Source organism: Mus pahari, chromosome 5 (genome assembly GCF_900095145.1).
Source record: "Mus pahari chromosome 5, PAHARI_EIJ_v1.1, whole genome shotgun sequence".
NCBI classification, from domain to species: domain Eukaryota; kingdom Metazoa; phylum Chordata; class Mammalia; order Rodentia; family Muridae; genus Mus; species Mus pahari.
This window is the reverse complement of record NC_034594.1, coordinates 102,763,286-102,780,929: the sequence shown is the minus strand read 5'-3', so window position 1 is coordinate 102,780,929 and position 17,644 is coordinate 102,763,286. Positions and strand designations below refer to the sequence as shown.

Genomic DNA, 17,644 nt, shown 5'->3' with positions numbered 1-17,644 from the left:
TGATAACCAGTTTACCAGAAGCAAACCCTTAACAATTATCAAGTAAAAACAAACTCTTTAATAATTTTATATGAAATAGGCAAGCTACCCTGCAATGCCTGATTGACCTCCTATAAATTTTGAATTAAATCTTTACTATTAGCAACAGGTGGACAGCCTCCCTGAAGGCAGGGGGTGTGGCCACAAGAACTTCTTTTGGTTCGGTTTGAGAACAAAAGAAAAGCCCGCCAAGGCCATTTTGAGCTTTATCCTCCCCACGTGGGAAGGCAAAGCCCAATTTTAAAACACCTTATCAATCCTTGAATGACTCTAACCCTGAGTTAACCAATTTAAAGCTAACCGTTTGTAACCAAAGTTATAACCTTTAATGAACATCAATAACTTAAGCCATGTAGAGCATTTTTTATAACCTTAAAGCAAGTCAAAAACTCAAGTGAAGCGGCTACACGAATTTTAAATTTAGACCACAGAACTTTACATTGTTTAGCTATAAAGTTACAAATAAAGACCCTTGTCACGTACTAAAAACACTAATCATGAGAAATCTCTAGGAAAAAACCGACAATCAGCCTTTTTTTGTTTTGCTCTAAAATTTAGAGTTTAAAGGCACTCAAAAAAGCAGTTTTTCCGCAGGAGCCCTCCTGCTGTGTTTGATTTCTGGCTAAGCCACAAGCCTTGTTAGGGTCGCAGTGGCAAGACTGCGAAAGCAAACAAGAATTTAGCAAGCTCTAATACATTTAGACATGGAACACAGAACGGCCACTCATACAGACAACGAAACAAGAACGCACATGACTCGACACGTGGACAATTGGTGCACCAGACAACAATTCAAAAAGGTATCAAACTTTTCTTGTAGGAGTCCAGAGCGAAAGCCAGACGTCTCTGTACTTTGGCCTGTCTCCAGGAGTATATTACACTACATTTACTCTGTAGGCCGTGGCCAGGAGGAATTTAAAAAAAAATTTTTTTTTTAAACCCAATTTTCCCTTGCCTGAATGCAATCTGTAGGACTGCGGACACATGCCTGAACGTCCCATCCTTGTACACTGCCCTTTGAGGAATGAGGTGTCGGGTTAAACACTTCATAGCTCAATTCAAATTCGTGCCTATAAATACCTTTTTACCCCGGGATGCACGATACCATGAGACCCCAACACCTACCCACTGATGTGAAGCGTTCTTGCTCTCTGTGGGGTGTTCCTAGCCTACAGGCTGGACGGTGTGGACCTTCGAGGCTACTCTGCCTGGGCGCTGATGGACAACTTCGAGTGGCTGCACGGCTACACCATGAAATTTGGATTGTACCACGTCGACTTTGATCATGTGAGCAGACCTCGAACAGCGAGAGCCTCAGCCAGGTACTATACAGAGGTCATTACCAACAACGGCATGCCCCTAGCCAAGGAGGATGAGTTCCTGTATGGAGACTTCCCCAAGGGCTTCATCTGGAGTGCAGCGTCTGCTTCCTATCAGGTGAGAACTTTGGAGCCACGGAGGTCGGTTTCCTGCATTGCTGCTGGGCTCCAAGCTTCTGCACAGCACCCGGGGAGGCAGACATGGAAGCTGAGAGTGGGACGGACCTGGTCAGGTCGCATCTGCAGTCGGGAAGCTGAGGGAGACGGGTGCTGATGCTTAGCCTGTGAACGGGACCACTCACATTCAGGGCGGTTCTCCCTACTTTCGTTAATTCAGTCTAGAAACATCTTTCCAGATTGGCCAGATATTTATTTCCTAGGTGTCTGTAGATCTGGTCAAGTGCTGAAATGGATATTTGAAGGCCAAACGGAGCAGGTTGAGCCATGACAGAATGTTCTGGAAAGGGCACCAATCGACAATCTCCATCTGGAGGTCTCCTCACACAGCTCATCCAAGCAGGCAGCTTGCCTAAATTGGCTCCAAACTAGGCCTGCCCTTTTCCTGATGTTCTGACATCAGACTCCTACTGTGTTCATGCCAAAGGAGGTGAATGCAAAAAATGTGATGTTCTTATCTTTCCTCAGAAAAAGGAAAGGTAATGGCGAGGGGTGGCTCAGGGCAGGCCCGCTCACCATCATCATGTGTGAGACTCTGGGACTGATCTCAAGTGCACACGGAAAACACAGTAGTCAAGTTACTTGATAGGGAACTCACAGTGTGCCCGTGTCCCCTACCTTCTACCTCCGTATCGCTTACTCTGTGCTAAAATACTGTGACAAAGCAATGCATGGAAGGACTAGCTTATCTGGGCTTTGTTAGATGTCACTACCGCCCAGGTTAGCTAGCCTCCAGTGCCACCCCGCCACGTGAGAAAGTCCCAGCCGCAGATCTGCCACAGACGGATGTTTATTGGGTAAACGTTACCTACGTTCTCATTTGTTCTATTTGTTCAACTCCAGGAGATGCCAGGCCTCACCCTGATAAGTGCTCTGACCAGCGCCTTACACGAAAGGCTTACCAGGGCGAAGGCCAAGATTCCAGAGGCTTCGCCCTGTTAGGTTTCAGGCACAGCGTTAGTCCTCTGTGGCAGGATTTCTCAACTTGGGTCTGATCAGCATTTTTATTTTATTAAATATTTTTTCTCCCTCCTTCCCTAACTTCCTCTCTGCCTCCCTTCCCCTTTCTCCTCCCTCCCCTTCCTTCCTTTTCTTCTTCATCATCATCACCACCACCACTGTCATCATCACTATTCCTCCTCCTCTTTTTTTTTTTTTTTTCCCCTTTGAGACAAGGTCTCACACAGTTTGCTGAGTACCTTAATTCTTGAATTCTTGACCCTTCCAGCTCCTTCTCCTCAGATGCTAGGGTTACGGGTGTGTGCCACTGTGCCTGGTTTATGAGATGCTGGAGCTGGGCTAGTCTGGTGATTCATGCAAGGTAGGCAGTCCTCTACTGGTTAAGCCACATGCTAGCCCGTCTTCCTTAGTCCTTTCTGGCACAATGGGCTCATCTTCCTTCCCCAGCTGTAAAGCAGCGGTTTCTCTGGTGAGTCCCAGCAGTTTCTCACAGCAGCAAACAGTCTGGAATCTGGTATCCCCACAGCTGCTGGGGTGTCACAGCTTGTAGGTCCTCTTAATTAGCACAGCTGAGAAGCGCGTGCATGCACCCCCACACACGTCTGTATATATCTCCCTCCTTATTTATTTATTTATTTATTTATATTATTTATTTATTATAGGACAGGGTGTTGTGTATACCAAGCTAGCTTCAAACTCATTCTAGCTAAGGATGACCTTGAACTTCTCATCCTCCTGCCTCTACGCCCCAAGTGCTGTACTTGTTAGCATGCACCAACACTCCTGGTATAGGCATCGCTGGGTAGAGAGCCCAGGGCCTCCTGCCTCCTGTTTTCAGCCAAAACCTCTTCTGACTTAGCCACCTCCTGCAGCCCTACCCGTGTATATGTAAAGCCCTGAGTTCATACCCAGTAAAAATCTGACTCCACAGGGTTAATGCTAGCCTGTTCATTTGTCCATGTTTGTATCCCCTTTCCCCAGTGAAGATTTCTCCTCCCTCTCCCTCTCCCTCTCTCTTCCCTCTCCCTTGCATCTCCCTCCCACGCCCCCCTCTCTGTGGCTTCTTACATCCTTATCTATTCCCTTTGGCTTCAGCCTCCTTCACTTCCACACAGATGATTCCCCATGACTGCTCCTGTTGGCTCCACTCCATCCTCCCCCAGGCAGCACTGGGTGTGCATTATTGAATGCAGGACTGGGTGTGCATTATTGAATGCAGCGCTGCCTCAGCTATGACCAGTCATGCCGTAGTTGTTGAAATGTCTTAGTAAATTACAGAAGCGGTGCCTCTGTACCCACTGACCACCATAGACAGGCATTCTCCAGGAACTTATCGGAAGGGAGTCAGAGGGGAGGAGGAAGGCATAGAAGCACTGAGTGTGTCTGGACTACAATACTCCACAGCAGTATCCTGACTTTCTGTTTGGCTGTCTTTGGAGGTGGTAGGGGATGTGAAAGTGTTCACTCAAGCTCTTTAGTGAGTACCCACCGAAGGCCAGAGCCCACTGCCAGCATTAAGTGGGAAAGTACAGCGAAATATACAATCTGGGAGTCGGAGACGGAGCATGGCGAGCAGACTCGTAGAATACCTGATCCTGTGTTACAGAGTTCAAAGCCAGCCTAGGCTGTATGAGACTCTCCCTGTCTCTGTCTTTCTTTTACACACACACACACACCACACACACACTGCAAGAGAGAGAGGGTTGGGAGGGGACACTCCAGCACTGCATGGTCACAAGGAAGGTCGGATTGCAGTGTGGTGCAGCTTTAGCAGCTGGAGGCGGGGTATGCAGAGGAGGCGCCCCGAGCCAGCAGTAGAGAATCTGTGTTCAGATGACTTAGACCACACTTGTCATCTTGAGGTTGAAGGTGCGTGGAGAGCAGATGGCAAAGGACTTAGTATCTGGGACACATTTTCCCACACTCCACTGAAAGTTGGGAATGACGACAACGGAGATGTGGCATGCGACAGTTACCACAAGATTGCTGAGGATGTGGTGGCCCTTCAGAACCTGGGTGTGTCCCACTACCGCTTCTCCATCTCCTGGCCTAGAATCCTCCCCGACGGAACCACCAAGTTCATCAACGAAGCAGGCCTCAGCTACTATGTTCGCTTCATAGATGCGCTGCTGGCTGCCGGCATCACACCACAGGTGAGGGTGTGGCCCCTGGAGGCAGTGGGTCAAGAGGGGCCCCCGTCTGATACAAACAAAATGCTGAGTTCTTATTTTATTTATTTAATGTATTTATTTTTAAGGTACTGCCTCTCATATCCATTTATTTATTTGTCAGATAGGATCTTACTTATTGACTTATGTTTGGGACAAAGTCTCATATATCCCAGCAGGCCTCCAGCTCCTTAAGTAGCTGAAGATGTCCTTGAACTTCTGATCTGTCTGCTTCCACCTTGTAAGAGCTAAGCTTACAGGTGTGCACTGCCATGCTGTATATATGTGGTGCTGGGCTGGAGCCCGGGGCTCCATGCATGTTAAGCAAGTACTCTACATACTCCCAACCCCCCAAAGATGTGGTGTGTGTGTGTGTGTGTGTGTGTGTGTGTACCAGGACAACTTTATAGGGGTGGCTTCTATCCTTTCACCATGTGGGTTCTGGAGCTTGAACTCAGGTCATTGGGTTTGGTGGCAGCATCTTTGCCCGCCGAGCCTTTTCCCCAGCACATAACTGGGTTTTCAACTTTGGTTTTGAGTTGTCTGTAAATTCACATGGTACGGAATTAAAGGACAAAACCTTTCCTTCCCAGGCCTGGAGATGGTTCAAAGCCTTTGAGCCTTTCCAGGTCAGTGTCCCTGGAGATGTGCTTGTATGTCTCATGTTGCCAGCTTCCTGAGGAATGGTTGATGGACCCCTGATCTGACTTGCTCATAGGTGACCATATATCACTGGGACCTGCCCCAGGCGCTGCAGGACATCGGGGGCTGGGAGAACGAGACAATTGTGCAGAGGTTTAAGGACTATGCAGATGTGCTCTTCCGGAGGCTGGGGGACAAAGTCAAGTTCTGGATCACACTGAATGAGCCCTTCGTCATTGCGGCCCATGGCTACGGCAGCGGGGTATCTGCTCCAGGTAAAAGCCCTCGTCCAACTTGTCAGCTCTTTGGGTCATAATATTCTCAGCACCGGGAACACTCGAACTCCAGGTGGCACGAGAATCATGGCCAGGCAGTATGTTGGAAACCCTGCCTCCATTGACCTGAGAAGATGGGTCAGTGGGTGAAGGGCTTGCCATGAAAATATGGGGCTCAGATTCTCTCCTCAGATCCCATGCAAACAAACAAACAAACAAACAACCCAGACACATTTATAATCCCAACCCTGAGAAGGCAAAGTCAGGTGGCTCCCTGGGGCCCACTGGTCACAGTCTAGCTTAGTGTAGGCCACAAGAAATGACACTGTCTCAGAGAAGTACACAGTCTTCCTGTATCAGTGACACCTGAAGCTGTCCCCTGGCTTCCACTTGTGCTCACTCATGTGTATCTCCACATGTTCTGTTTTTAAACTTGCAATGGAATGGGGAGAGACGTCCTGAGTTACCAATAGGCATATCTTCCAGGGCACTTTGATTTGAGCCCTTGTTCTCCTGGAGCGGGTCATTGTGACCACTGGCTGTGCCCTCCAGTCCTGACTTCACGGTGATCCTCTAGAGCTCAAGGGCCTCAGCTTCTGAGCATACATCATGGTAGACATCCCACTGCAGAGGGATACACAAGCCTACAGTGATCAAGTACCTTCTCCCAGCCAGAGTGCTGCTGCGGCCACCCACAAGCTACCCCATTCTCTTCCTACAAGAACTCTTTGCTGCTTGTCCTTCTGAGAAAGACACAACAAGGCTGACTACTCTCTGCCATTCAGTAGGGGAAATTGGCATCGCAGGCTTCCTAGTGTCAAGTCCTCCCTTTCGGACGCAGACAGGATGATGCTTTCTGCTGACATCCTTGTGTGTTTCCAGGAATCTCTTTCAGGCCTGGCACAGCTCCATACACTGCTGGACACAACCTAATAAAGGCCCATGCCGAGGCTTGGCATCTCTACAACAGCACATACCGTAACAGCCAGGGAGGTGTGATCTCCATCACCATCAGCAGCGACTGGGCGGAGCCCAGGGATCCTTCCAACCAGGAGGATGTGGAGGCGGCCAGGAGATATGTACAGGTCTGTGCTCTCTGTCATTTCTTGACAGTCTTCTCTCCCAGTGTGGTTTAAGTCTTCAAGATTGTGGTTGGTAGGATGGCTCGGCAGGCAAAGGTCAATGCGAGCCTGGGGCTTGAGTTCTAGCCTCAGAACCCACAGGAGAGCAGAAGAGAAGACACTCCGAGGGGCTATCTTCTGGTTCCCATATGTGCACCCATGGTATCCACCCTCACTCTGCCACACACACACACACACACACACACACACACACACACACAGAGAGAGAGAGAGGCATGCATACACTACTACTACTGCTGCTACTACTACTGATAGTTGAACGTGTTAGTACAGGGCCGGGATGTAACTCATTTGGCTGAGTCCTTGCTTAGAGTGCATGAAGCCTGAGTTCTGTCTTTAGCACTGCATAAACTGATGGTGCTGATGTGTGCCTGTAATCCAGCATCATGAAGACTGAAAAGAATGGTCATAAGTCTGAAGGCCATCCTTGGCTATATAATGAGTTTGAAGCTAGCTTGTGCCACACTGAGACCTGACTACAGTAGGTAATAGAGCCCGGCTGAACCCATCACTTCCGGGCCAGAGTCCCTTGATTTCTGAGAAACTCTTTAGTGTCCCTGAACAAATAAACAACTAGTTCATAAACAAATATGCATACACTGTTCCTGGAAGTCAATTCTATAGTAAATAGATGCCCATAGGGAATACCATGTTCAATGAAGGTTGCCTGACAGGAGGGAGAGAATGGCCCTCATGGTCCAGCCTCTCCTAGGACTGCCAGAGCCTGTGAAAGGTGAGAGACATCTCTCCCATGTCAGCTTCGACAAAGATTTACCACTCCCTCTCTTTCCACAGTTTATGGGGGGCTGGTTTGCACACCCCATCTTCAAAAATGGAGATTACCCCGAGGTGATGAAGACACGGATTCGTGACAGAAGCCTGGCGGCAGGCCTCAACAAGTCCAGGTAAGTGCTGGGTCCACAGCAGTGAATGTGTGGTCTGGGTGGCAGTGCCAGACAGGGGACCACACCTACAGCTCTGTCTGTGCTAAGCAGACAGCATGGGAGACACAGCTCAGTCCTGGTGTCTCAGACTCCTCCCATCTTCCCACCTCCTGTTCTGTGCATAGATCCTCCAGGGGAGTGAGGGGCTGGATGGAGGAGTTTAGGACTTAGGGCTCCAAGGACTCTGGTCTGCACACTTGGTCCAGTTGGGTCTCTGTGTTAATTCCCGTCTACTACAGGAAGATGCATTTCTGATGAGAGTTGAGTCGCTGATCTGTGGGTAGGTGGTGTTTGTTTGAGAGAAAACACAGTTAGCTAGAGTTGAGTAGAGAGGTGGGAAGATCTGAGTAGAGTTGGAGAAGGTGAACAGTCAAAATGAAAACAATTTTTTAAAATTTATTTTTTTATTTTTAATTTTTGTATGAAAACAAATTTTCATTAAAAAAAATCATCTCAGAGCCTGACAAGGGACAAACAATTGCCATTACTGTTCTTGTTCTCCAGAAGAGCATGAGCTCTGTCCCAAGAGTGCCCTCTTCTAAGTAACCCCATTGCCACACTTCAAGGACAAATTCCCCAGTTTATCCAACTCTAGTTTGTCACCCTGTGCGAAAGCCATTGTCTGGGGACAGTGGAGCATGCACTTGTTGTCACTGAGCCAGCAGATGGCAGTGCTTCATACCACATCCGCACTTCTTCCTGGCTCCCCACACTTCCTGTCAGGAGCAGCTGTCAGTCATGGATCCCATAGCTGCTAAAGATGAGGAATAAAGGCCAGGGCAGCAGTGCTTAACCCCAGGAGTGATGCTCAGATCAGGGCTGCCTGCCCCCAGCGCCAACCGCCTAGGTTTGAGAACTATCCAGTTGCCACCGGGCGTGTAAGATGTGCAAAAGCACAAAAAGATGGCCCGTGGCTTTGTGGGGACAGATTCACCAGCTTTCCACTAGTCATGTGGCCCGTGGAGGAGGAAAGGAACTCAGTAAGTATGCATTTCTAACAGCCTTGGGGTCTTTCCCTCAAATCTGCCGTCTCTCCCACCAGGGGATATTTACGATTCTAGTTCTTACTATGTCATACACACCTGGCCCATATAGGGCAGGTCCTGATGGGTAAGGCTTGGCCAGGGTCTGATGTGCCAGTCTACAAGTGGGCATTTTGGCTCCTCCACACAGCTTTTCCAAGCTGCTACTGTACATCTGGGTCAGAACGGAGTAGGGTACATAGGCAGAGTCTGGCCCCTCCGGTAGCTGACAGAGCAGCCGGGGTGATGAGGTACCATGGAACCCTACTTCTCTGTTTCTTCAGGAGAAAGAAAACTCCAAAGAAACCTGGGAGGCAGACTCTGGGGACTTTACAGCTAAGGCAGGATGTTGGTGGAGTTAGACCTTCATAGAAACAAGGACTTGGGGGAGCAGAAGTCACTGTGTCTCAGGGGTGGGGTACAGACAGAGTCCATGCAGCACGGAGCTGAGACTGAACCTGCTGCCGTGTAGGCCCAGGGCCATGTGGGGGAAGTCTGGAAGCTAGGCAGGGCCTTGGCCTTGAGGGCAGCAGCTGAGGGGTATTAGGGGCTCCAGAGAGAAGCAATGCTGAGGAACACAAGCCCAGTGGAAGAATGACTGTAGAAAAGTCCACACATCCAACACTGAGTTCTCAGAGCTGTCCCATAAGTAAGGCTAGACATCAGAAGGCGCCTGAATACAGCAAGCCCAGGGGAAGTGCAGGGACTCCCCAAGGGTGAGCTGGGAGGACTGTATAAGAGCGTACAGGAATCGGCTAAGGTGGCTACCCGCCATGTGCTTGTGCTTTTCAAATCTATCACGAATGGTTAAAATCCGAATGTCTGAAGGAAGTGGGGCGGGGGTGGGGGCAGGAGGCAGCCTGCTGGGAGCTTACACAGGACGTGAGGCAATGGGCAGAGTGACTCTGGGGAGAAGGGAAGCAGCAGCACACAGAAGGGCTTCTCTCTGCTTACTCACAGCCAAGGGCCGGGAGTTCTGAGTGCTCCCTACCCTGTCCAGATATGCTCCTCAAAGTGGGATTCTTCCGGAAGGCTCATCCCCTAATGGCTCCCTCTTTCCAGGCTCCCTGAATTTACAGAGAGCGAAAAGAAGAAGATCCAGGGCACCTTTGACTTTTTTGGGTTCAATCACTACACCACCGTCCTAGCCTACAACCTCAACTACGCCGCTGCCATCTCGTCCTTTGATGCCGACAGGTAAGGTGGTCAACAGGGCACGTGAGGCAGAAAGCGTTCCATGCCAAGCTTGTACTCAGGTCTGTGTAGCCTCAGAACATATCTCATGGTGTGGACATCAGGGTGTGCTCGGTCGCAGCAAGCGATAGCCACGATAGCCATACAGCACTGCCCCCTATCACAGTCCTCGGCTTCGTTCTTCAATACAAAGCCAAACTATCATTTATGGACTGTATAAATAACACACAACCTCCTAGGAAACACCGAGAACAAGAACGAGACGTTTTTGCATGAACCCAACTGTAGTGGTGCACATCTTTAATCCCAGCACTCAGGAGGCAGAGGCAGGGGGATCTCTGTGAGTTTGAGAATAGCCTGATCTACAGAGTGAGTTCCAGGATAGTCAGGACTACACAGAGAAACCCTGTCTCAAAAAATACCAAGGGGAGGGAGAGAGAGCGAGAGCGAGAGCGAGAGCGAGAGNGAGAGAGAGAGAGAGAGAGAGAGAGAGAGAGAGAGAGAGAGAGAGAGAAGACGGGAGGGGAGGGGAGGGGAGGGGAGAGGAGAGGAGAAGAGATTACTGTTATTAATTATTTATAATTGTTATCCTCTTAGTTGTGATTTATTTATAACAGCAAGAGTTATTGTGCCTTTTGTGCGTGCACGTGCTCACGCGTGTGCAGGGCTCTGTCTGCCTCCCCGCACTGGGAGTATAAACAGGTGCTGCCACTCCCTCCCCCTATTTTCCTTTAACATTGACTCCTGCGTACAAGGCTTTACAGAGGTAGCTCTCCAGCCCTTCTCTTCCATCTTTTTTCACACCAAGTATTTTCCTGGTTCTTTCTTCACACACAAGCCTAACATTCCCCACCTCTACTTGGAACCAGAGTCAGACCCTCTGCTTGCTCCCGTGTAGTCTCAAGTTCTGAGCCTGTTTCCCCAGAAACCTCCTCCAGAGCCTATGAGATAGAACATTCAGTTCAGCCACGTGGAATCAAGTGCTGCAAATCAAGTGCTGGGGATAGAGGAGGCTTCATCTGCGCAAACACAGGGCTCGTCAGATACAGCAGGCACCGCTGCCACGAGCTGTTCCCCTTTCATCCTTGTAGAAGGGTCAGGGATGTGGGCATTTGAGATGGACCTCACTTGTCTGCTCCCTGCCACTACACAGATGAGCACCTCCAAAATGGAGGTCATTATCTGGACAGGTGACTTGAGGACCCATTCTCTGAAGGTAGTGCTTGCATTTCAGCATTAAACAGGACATGCAGAGCTGCTATGTTACTGTGAAGTATATTCCGTGGGAAGGGTAGGTTCCTGAAAAAAGCAAGACCTGGAGCTTATAAACAAGAGCTGATTTTTACCTTGTAAACTTGCAGGGGAGTTGCTTCCATTACAGACCGCTCCTGGCCAGACTCTGGCTCTTTCTGGCTGAAGATGACCCCTTTTGGCTTCCGGAGGATCTTGAACTGGCTGAAGGAGGAGTACAACAACCCTCTAATTTATGTCACAGAGAATGGAGTGTCCCGACGAGGAGACCCAGAACTCAATGACACCGACAGGATCTACTATCTCCGCAGCTACATTAATGAAGCCCTCAAAGGTAAGAGCTTTCACATCCACTGCGGAAGCATCACAGTGTCCGTAGGAGGATGCTCGGGCACACAATGGCCTTTTGCTCTTGAGTTTAAGCATTTGTTTGAAGCTAGAATCTAAGGTCTTTTTCCTAGATTTACGTACAAGTAAAACCAGTTGCCTGCACTGGCAAGACCTTAGGGTCGGACTCGAGTCCTCTGAAACCCTCAGGTTTTCTTTCTTTTTTTTTTTTTTTTTTTTAAAAGATTTATTTGCCGGGCGTGGTGGCACACGCCTTTAATCCCAGCACTCGGGAGGCAGAGGCAGGCAGATTTCTGAGTTCGAGGCCAGCCTGGTCTACAAAGTGAGTTCCAGGACAGCCAGGGCTACACAGAGAAACCCTGTCTCAAAAAACCTAAAAAAAAAAAAAAGATTTATTTATTTATTTATTTATTTGTTTATTATATGTAAGTACACTGTAGCTGTCTTCAGACACTCCAGAAGATTGGCGTCAGATCTTGTTACGGATGGTTGTGAGCCACCATGTGGTTGCTGGGATTTGAACTCCGGACCTTTGGAAGAGCAGTCGGGTGCTCTTACCCACTGAGCCATCTCACCAGCCCCAACCCTCAGGTTTTCTTGGCATCTCTGCACATTACTGTCCCGCAGCAGGCCAAGAGTGGTCTGGGCTTTTGGTTTCTAAGGTGTTAGGACTGGGGAGATAGCTCAGTTGGTAATGCGCTCATTGTACAACCATAAGACCTGAATTAGATTCCAAAAACACCCGAGGGTCATCTCTGGCTTCTACATACATCCACACATAGCACTCACATGAACATATACTGTGTGTGTGATATGTATGTAGACTGTGTGCTCTACCACAGCCAAGGAAATGGCCAGAGGTCCTATCACAGCTCATATCTTTTGCTTCTAAAAGTTTCTGCCTCTCCATGGGAGCGTATTTCAGGGTCCCGACTCAGATCAATCTCTTGAGTTACAGAAGAAGGCAGTGGGGTTAGCTCAGGCTAAGTTCCACTCAGAACCGAGCCTTCTAGAAAGATACTGATAGCCCTGCATATCCACTATAGAGGACCTGCTAAGACACAGGATGGGGTCTCAGAGTTGAACTCACACTCTACTATTAGGACAGTGGGGACAACCATGAACCTGGCTTCAGGAGGCCTGGCACACAGGTGTCTTGATGTGAAGAATACTCACACCAGGCCTGTGTTTGAGCAGCTGTACAAGATAAGGTGGACATTCGAGGGTACACGGTCTGGAGCATCATGGACAACTTTGAATGGGCCACAGGCTTCGCAGAGAGGTTCGGCGTGCACTTTGTGAACCGCTCTGACCCTTCTTTGCCAAGGATTCCCAAGGCGTCAGCCAAGTTCTATGCCTCCATAGTCCGCTGCAATGGCTTTCCTGACCCTGCACAAGGACCTCATCCTTGTCTCCAGCAACCAGAAGGTGAGGTGGCTCTGGGAGGCACCAACCAAAGGGGAAAGGGCAAGAGGGGGCTGTTCTTCCCACTGACCCACCTTCCAGCTCAGATGTTTGCTGCCCACATTTTGGCCCCTTCACTTGTCAGCAGGTGCTCCAGGTACTCGGAGCTAGTGTTGCATGTAGAGACCAGGGCCCTGCTGTAGGAATGAGCAGCTTCAGATTCTCTTGCCCCACCCCTCACTCACGGTGACCTCTTCCTTGAGGACAGACGCTTCCAGGCAGTCACTAGGTCAAGTCAGAGGACTGTAGAAGCATTGGGGCTGGTACTCGCTGGGTGATTATAGAATATAAATGACTATGAAAATACAAGACCATTATCCAATTTGGGATGAACTTTAGTTGCCCAAAGTGATGCTTAAAACAAGGTTAAGGATGTGGCTCAGTTGGTGGAGAGCTCACCTAGTATGCACGAGATGATGGGTGCTCAATACCTAGCACCATACAAACGGTATCATAGCACACATCTGTAATCCTAGCACTTAATGGTCAGAGGCAGTAGAATTTGAAGTTCCAAGCCATCCATGGCCACCTGCCTAGCTAGAGGCCAGTCTCAGGAGAAAGGCGAGTATGTGGTTTGGTGGGGCACAGTGAGATGGCTCAGAGGTAAAAGCACTGTGGTATGAGTTCAGTGCCAGGAACCCCAAATAGTATTCCTGAAAGCTGTCTTCCAACCCTACATGAGCATCATGGTATGCATGTACACATTATAAAAACAAATTAAAAGCCGGGTGTGGTGGTACACACCTTTAATCCTAGCACTCAGGAGGCAGAGGCAGGTGGATTTCTGAGTTTGAGACCAGCCTGGTCTACAAAGTGAGTTCCAGGACAGCCAGGGCTACACAGAGAAACCCTGTCTCGAAAACCCAAATAAAAAAATAAAGAAAGCAAGAACAAACAACACAGCAATGAAGGGGACCCATGCCAACAGCACAGCCATGAGCTTGCTTGTCCTGTGTATGTTTGAGGTGTACACTATGCAGCCTCTGGACCACAGGAACCCGCAGGACTTTATCAGAGCAGGCTGGTGGCTAACGGTGCTGAGCCTGAGCCTCCATTGTCTTTCCCCAGATGCTGGGCCCACTGCCAGCCCTGTGAAGTCAGAGGTGCCCTTCCTGGGGCTGATGCTGGGCACCGCAGAAGCACAGACGGCACTGTATGTGCTCTTCGCCCTTGTGCTGCTTGCAGTCTGCAGCCTGGCGTTTCTGTTATACAAATACTGCAAGCGCTCCAAGCAAGAGACAACACAGCCAGCCCAGCATGGCCTGAGTCGAATTTCTTCCTTCTGACAAGTCACTACCTCCTCAAGTTGCACAGAGTAGCCTGGCTAGCCACCATGCCAGACTCCTGCCTGCCGTGAGCTGCTTCCCCCTGGCTTTATGCACTGCTGGAGGTAATTTCCATCTTGAAGCATCTCAAGTTTCCAATAGAAATGAAAACATATTTGGCACTGGGAATTTTTCTGCCGACTCTGAGAAGTCACAAGGTGCCCCCATGGAAACGCAGAGGCTGAACTGCCTCGTGGTTCTGTGTCCTCATTTCAGGGTTTGATGGTAGACTCAAGAACACAGACTTCCTTTAGTAAGAACCAGCTCTTGCCACCTCTTGCAGTTCTTTCCATAAACCTCTGTAGAATAAAATGGAAAATAGAGACCTGTATTGTGTCCTGCTGTGGTTGATGAGTATGTTCAATGGGATTGCATGATGCTACATGAAGCATTTCTGAATGCAGACCATGGCTGCTTGCTTACATTCCTTGGGGCCTGTGTTCTATGTCCCTTGCCAAATTTTATGGCACTCCCAGCTCTCCTGAAATCAGACAACTGACACCAGGCCCCGAGCCGTGACTTGAAGGCCCAAGAGATTTGAGCCTGGCCTGTGGAGCTTGTTCCCTCCCTCTTCTGTCTGTCTGTGGTGGTGCTCGAGGACAGGTGGATCCCTGACCATCCTGTAGTCCCTCCCTCCCTTCCTTCCTTCCCTTCGTCAATGCTTTCTTCGGCCTGTGAAGCCTTTCTGAAAACACCACCTAGTCTAAGCTCAGGTACCACAACCCTCCTGAGCACTCCCCACTTCCACTTTACAGCCTGGCTATATTATCCTGGAATTTTATTTCTTTCTGCTGTATTTGGGGCCAATGACCTTGCCTGTCTTTGGCCAGAACATTCTGGAAACAGACATGGAACGTGTAGCTGCTCCTTTGTTTATCCATTTACAAAACACACCACGACACCAATGGGAGAAGACAAAGTATGGCCTTTAGCAACTGTCTTATATACACAAAGAAACAATCACAGTGGAAACCACTTGAAATCTCCTTTGTTCCGGACCATTCTCAGATAGCTAGGAAATTGTTATTATTATGATCTAGTGAATTAATTGTTGTTTTAAGACAGGATTTTTCTGTATAACGTACCTAGCTGTCCTGAAACTCTGAGATCTCTCTGCCTCTGAGTGCTGGGATTAAAGGACTGCACCAACACAGCCCAGCCAGGATATTATTTTTAAAATAAAAAGCAAGCCAGGTACAGTGATACACACACACATCTTCAATCCTAGTACTTGGGAGGCAGAGGCAGGAGGATCTCTGTGAGTTTGAGGCCAGCCTGGTCTATATAGCAAGCTCCAGGACAGCCAGGGCTACACAGAGAAACCCTGTGTCAACCAAATAACTAAATAAAAATGAAAAGCAAGTCTAGCCCTGTGAAGGGGAGGTTTCTGGCTATGTCATGTGATAGTGTCACGGTGTTCTGCTGAGGCAAGGCCCTTGGGAGGACATGTGAGGTGTGCATGGTGTGCTTGCTTAGCTGGGCTTGCAGCAGTCTTTGTCTTCACTGGTCTTCGCTTCCTTGAGAGAGGCACGGCAGAGAACTTCTGGGTCCTGGCTGGTTCCGGTTGCTCTGCTGCCTCGTGCTGATTTGGCGGAGGCCTGGTGGTTTCTGCTGGAGCGTGCCACCGATGCAGATTCATGCGTGGTATCCTGACACTGATGAACTGACTGCTGGTGTCCTGACAGAGACTGGAACTGCCAGGGGAACCACTAAACAGGTCCTCACTCCCTTGTCCTTTCACCATCTCCTCTCCTCTACCTGTGGATGTGGGCTAGAAGGTGGGGTAGGGGTTGAAAGGGTTTGGGGGCTGGAGAGATGGCTCAGTGGTTGAGAACACTGACTGCTCTTCTAGAGGTCCTGGGTTCAATTCCCAGTAACCACATGGTGGCTCACAACCATCTATAATGGAATCTGATACCCTCTTCTGGCACAAAAGTGCACATGCAGACAGAGCACTCATGTACATAAAATAAAAAGCTTTTAAGGGACTGGAGAGATGGCTCAGTCATTTATGAGCACTGACCCAGAGGTCCTGAGTTCATTTCCCAGCAACCGCATGGTGGCTCACAACCATCTGTAATCAGATCTAGTGCCTTTTTCTGGGGTGTCTGAAGATAGCTACAGTGTACTCACATATAAATCTTTAAGAAAAGAAAAAGGTTTTTTTTTTTTTTTTAAAAAAATCTAAACCTATAGCTATGATAGTATATGCCTGTCTTTAATCCTAGTACTCAGGAGGTAGCGGTAGGAGGCTTTCCAGTTTGAAGCCAGTTTGGATCACACATCTTGAGATCCTGCTAGGGGATGGGGCAGGGGGCAGTAGAGGCCAGGGACATAGGTAGTATGGTGGCAAAACACTTGCTTATCAGATTCAAAGACTCAAAGGTTCAATTCCTAGCCCCTTAACCCCCCAGTTTTTGGCTAATTTTTAAAGATTATGCTGTGGCTAGAGAAATGGCTCAGCAATTAAGAGAAACTGCTAATCTTCTGGTGCTCCTGAAGTTCCCACATGGCAGCTCATAACTGTTGCTAACTCCAGTTCCAGGGGATCCAATGCCCTCTTCTGGCTTCCCTGGAAACTAGGCACTCATGTCACACAGAGACATACATGTAGGAAAAATACCCATACATATAAAATAAAAATTTAAAAACAAGTAAGAGTGATTCTGTCTGAAAGTTTGGTTTTTCATAAGAATTTCTAACCTAAAGTATATCCATAGAAATTTCTATTCAGGAAGGTGAAAACATGGCTCAGCAGTTAAGAGCAACTGCTCTCTAAGAGGACTTGAGGTTGATTCTTAGCATCCATACAGCAGCTAGTAACTGTCTATAACTATAGTTCTGGGGATCCAATGCCTTCTTCTGTCTTCTGTGGGCACTGCATGCATGTGATACACAGACATACATATAGGTAAAACACCTATACATGCATACTAAAACTTTATCCAAAGGTTCTATGACTAGCTTGGCAGTCAGGAACTTTTGGTGAACACACCTTCTTTTTCTGTTGATAGGAAAAGGCTGCCAAATGGTTTGGGTTTTGAATCTTTTGAAAAGGGCATAATTAAATCAAAACAACCCTGAGTTACCATTTCACTCTAGTCAGAATGGCTAAGATTAAAAATTCAGGTGACAGCAGATGCTGGCGAGGATGTGGAGAAAGAGGAACACTCCTCCATTGCTGGTAGGATTGCAAGTTTGTACAACCACTCTGGAAATCAGTCTGGCGGTTTCTCCGAAAATTGGACATAGGACTACCGGAGGATCCAGCAATATCTCTTCTGGGCATATACCCAGAAGATCTTCCAACTGGTAATAAGGACACATGCTCCACTATGTTCATAGCAGCCTTATTTATAATAGCCAGAAGCTGG

At 48.6% G+C, this 17,644-nt stretch overlaps 1 protein-coding gene across 1 annotated transcript in view; it reads left to right on the top strand.

The window, feature by feature from the left end:
- Positions 1–14,593, top strand: part of Lct (lactase) — a 47,396-nt gene extending 32,803 nt beyond the window's left edge. Inside the window, exons 9-17 of the mRNA XM_021199233.1 lie at positions 1,208–1,476; positions 4,358–4,648; positions 5,382–5,580; positions 6,463–6,665; positions 7,518–7,627; positions 9,751–9,885; positions 11,244–11,467; positions 12,679–12,909; positions 14,014–14,593. Of these exons, the coding sequence (XP_021054892.1) occupies positions 1,208–1,476; positions 4,358–4,648; positions 5,382–5,580; positions 6,463–6,665; positions 7,518–7,627; positions 9,751–9,885; positions 11,244–11,467; positions 12,679–12,909; positions 14,014–14,231 (1,880 nt within the window). The 3' untranslated portion in view covers positions 14,232–14,593. The remainder of the gene's footprint in view (positions 1–1,207; positions 1,477–4,357; positions 4,649–5,381; positions 5,581–6,462; positions 6,666–7,517; positions 7,628–9,750; positions 9,886–11,243; positions 11,468–12,678; positions 12,910–14,013) is intronic.
- The last annotated feature ends 3,051 nt before the right edge of the window (positions 14,594–17,644 follow it).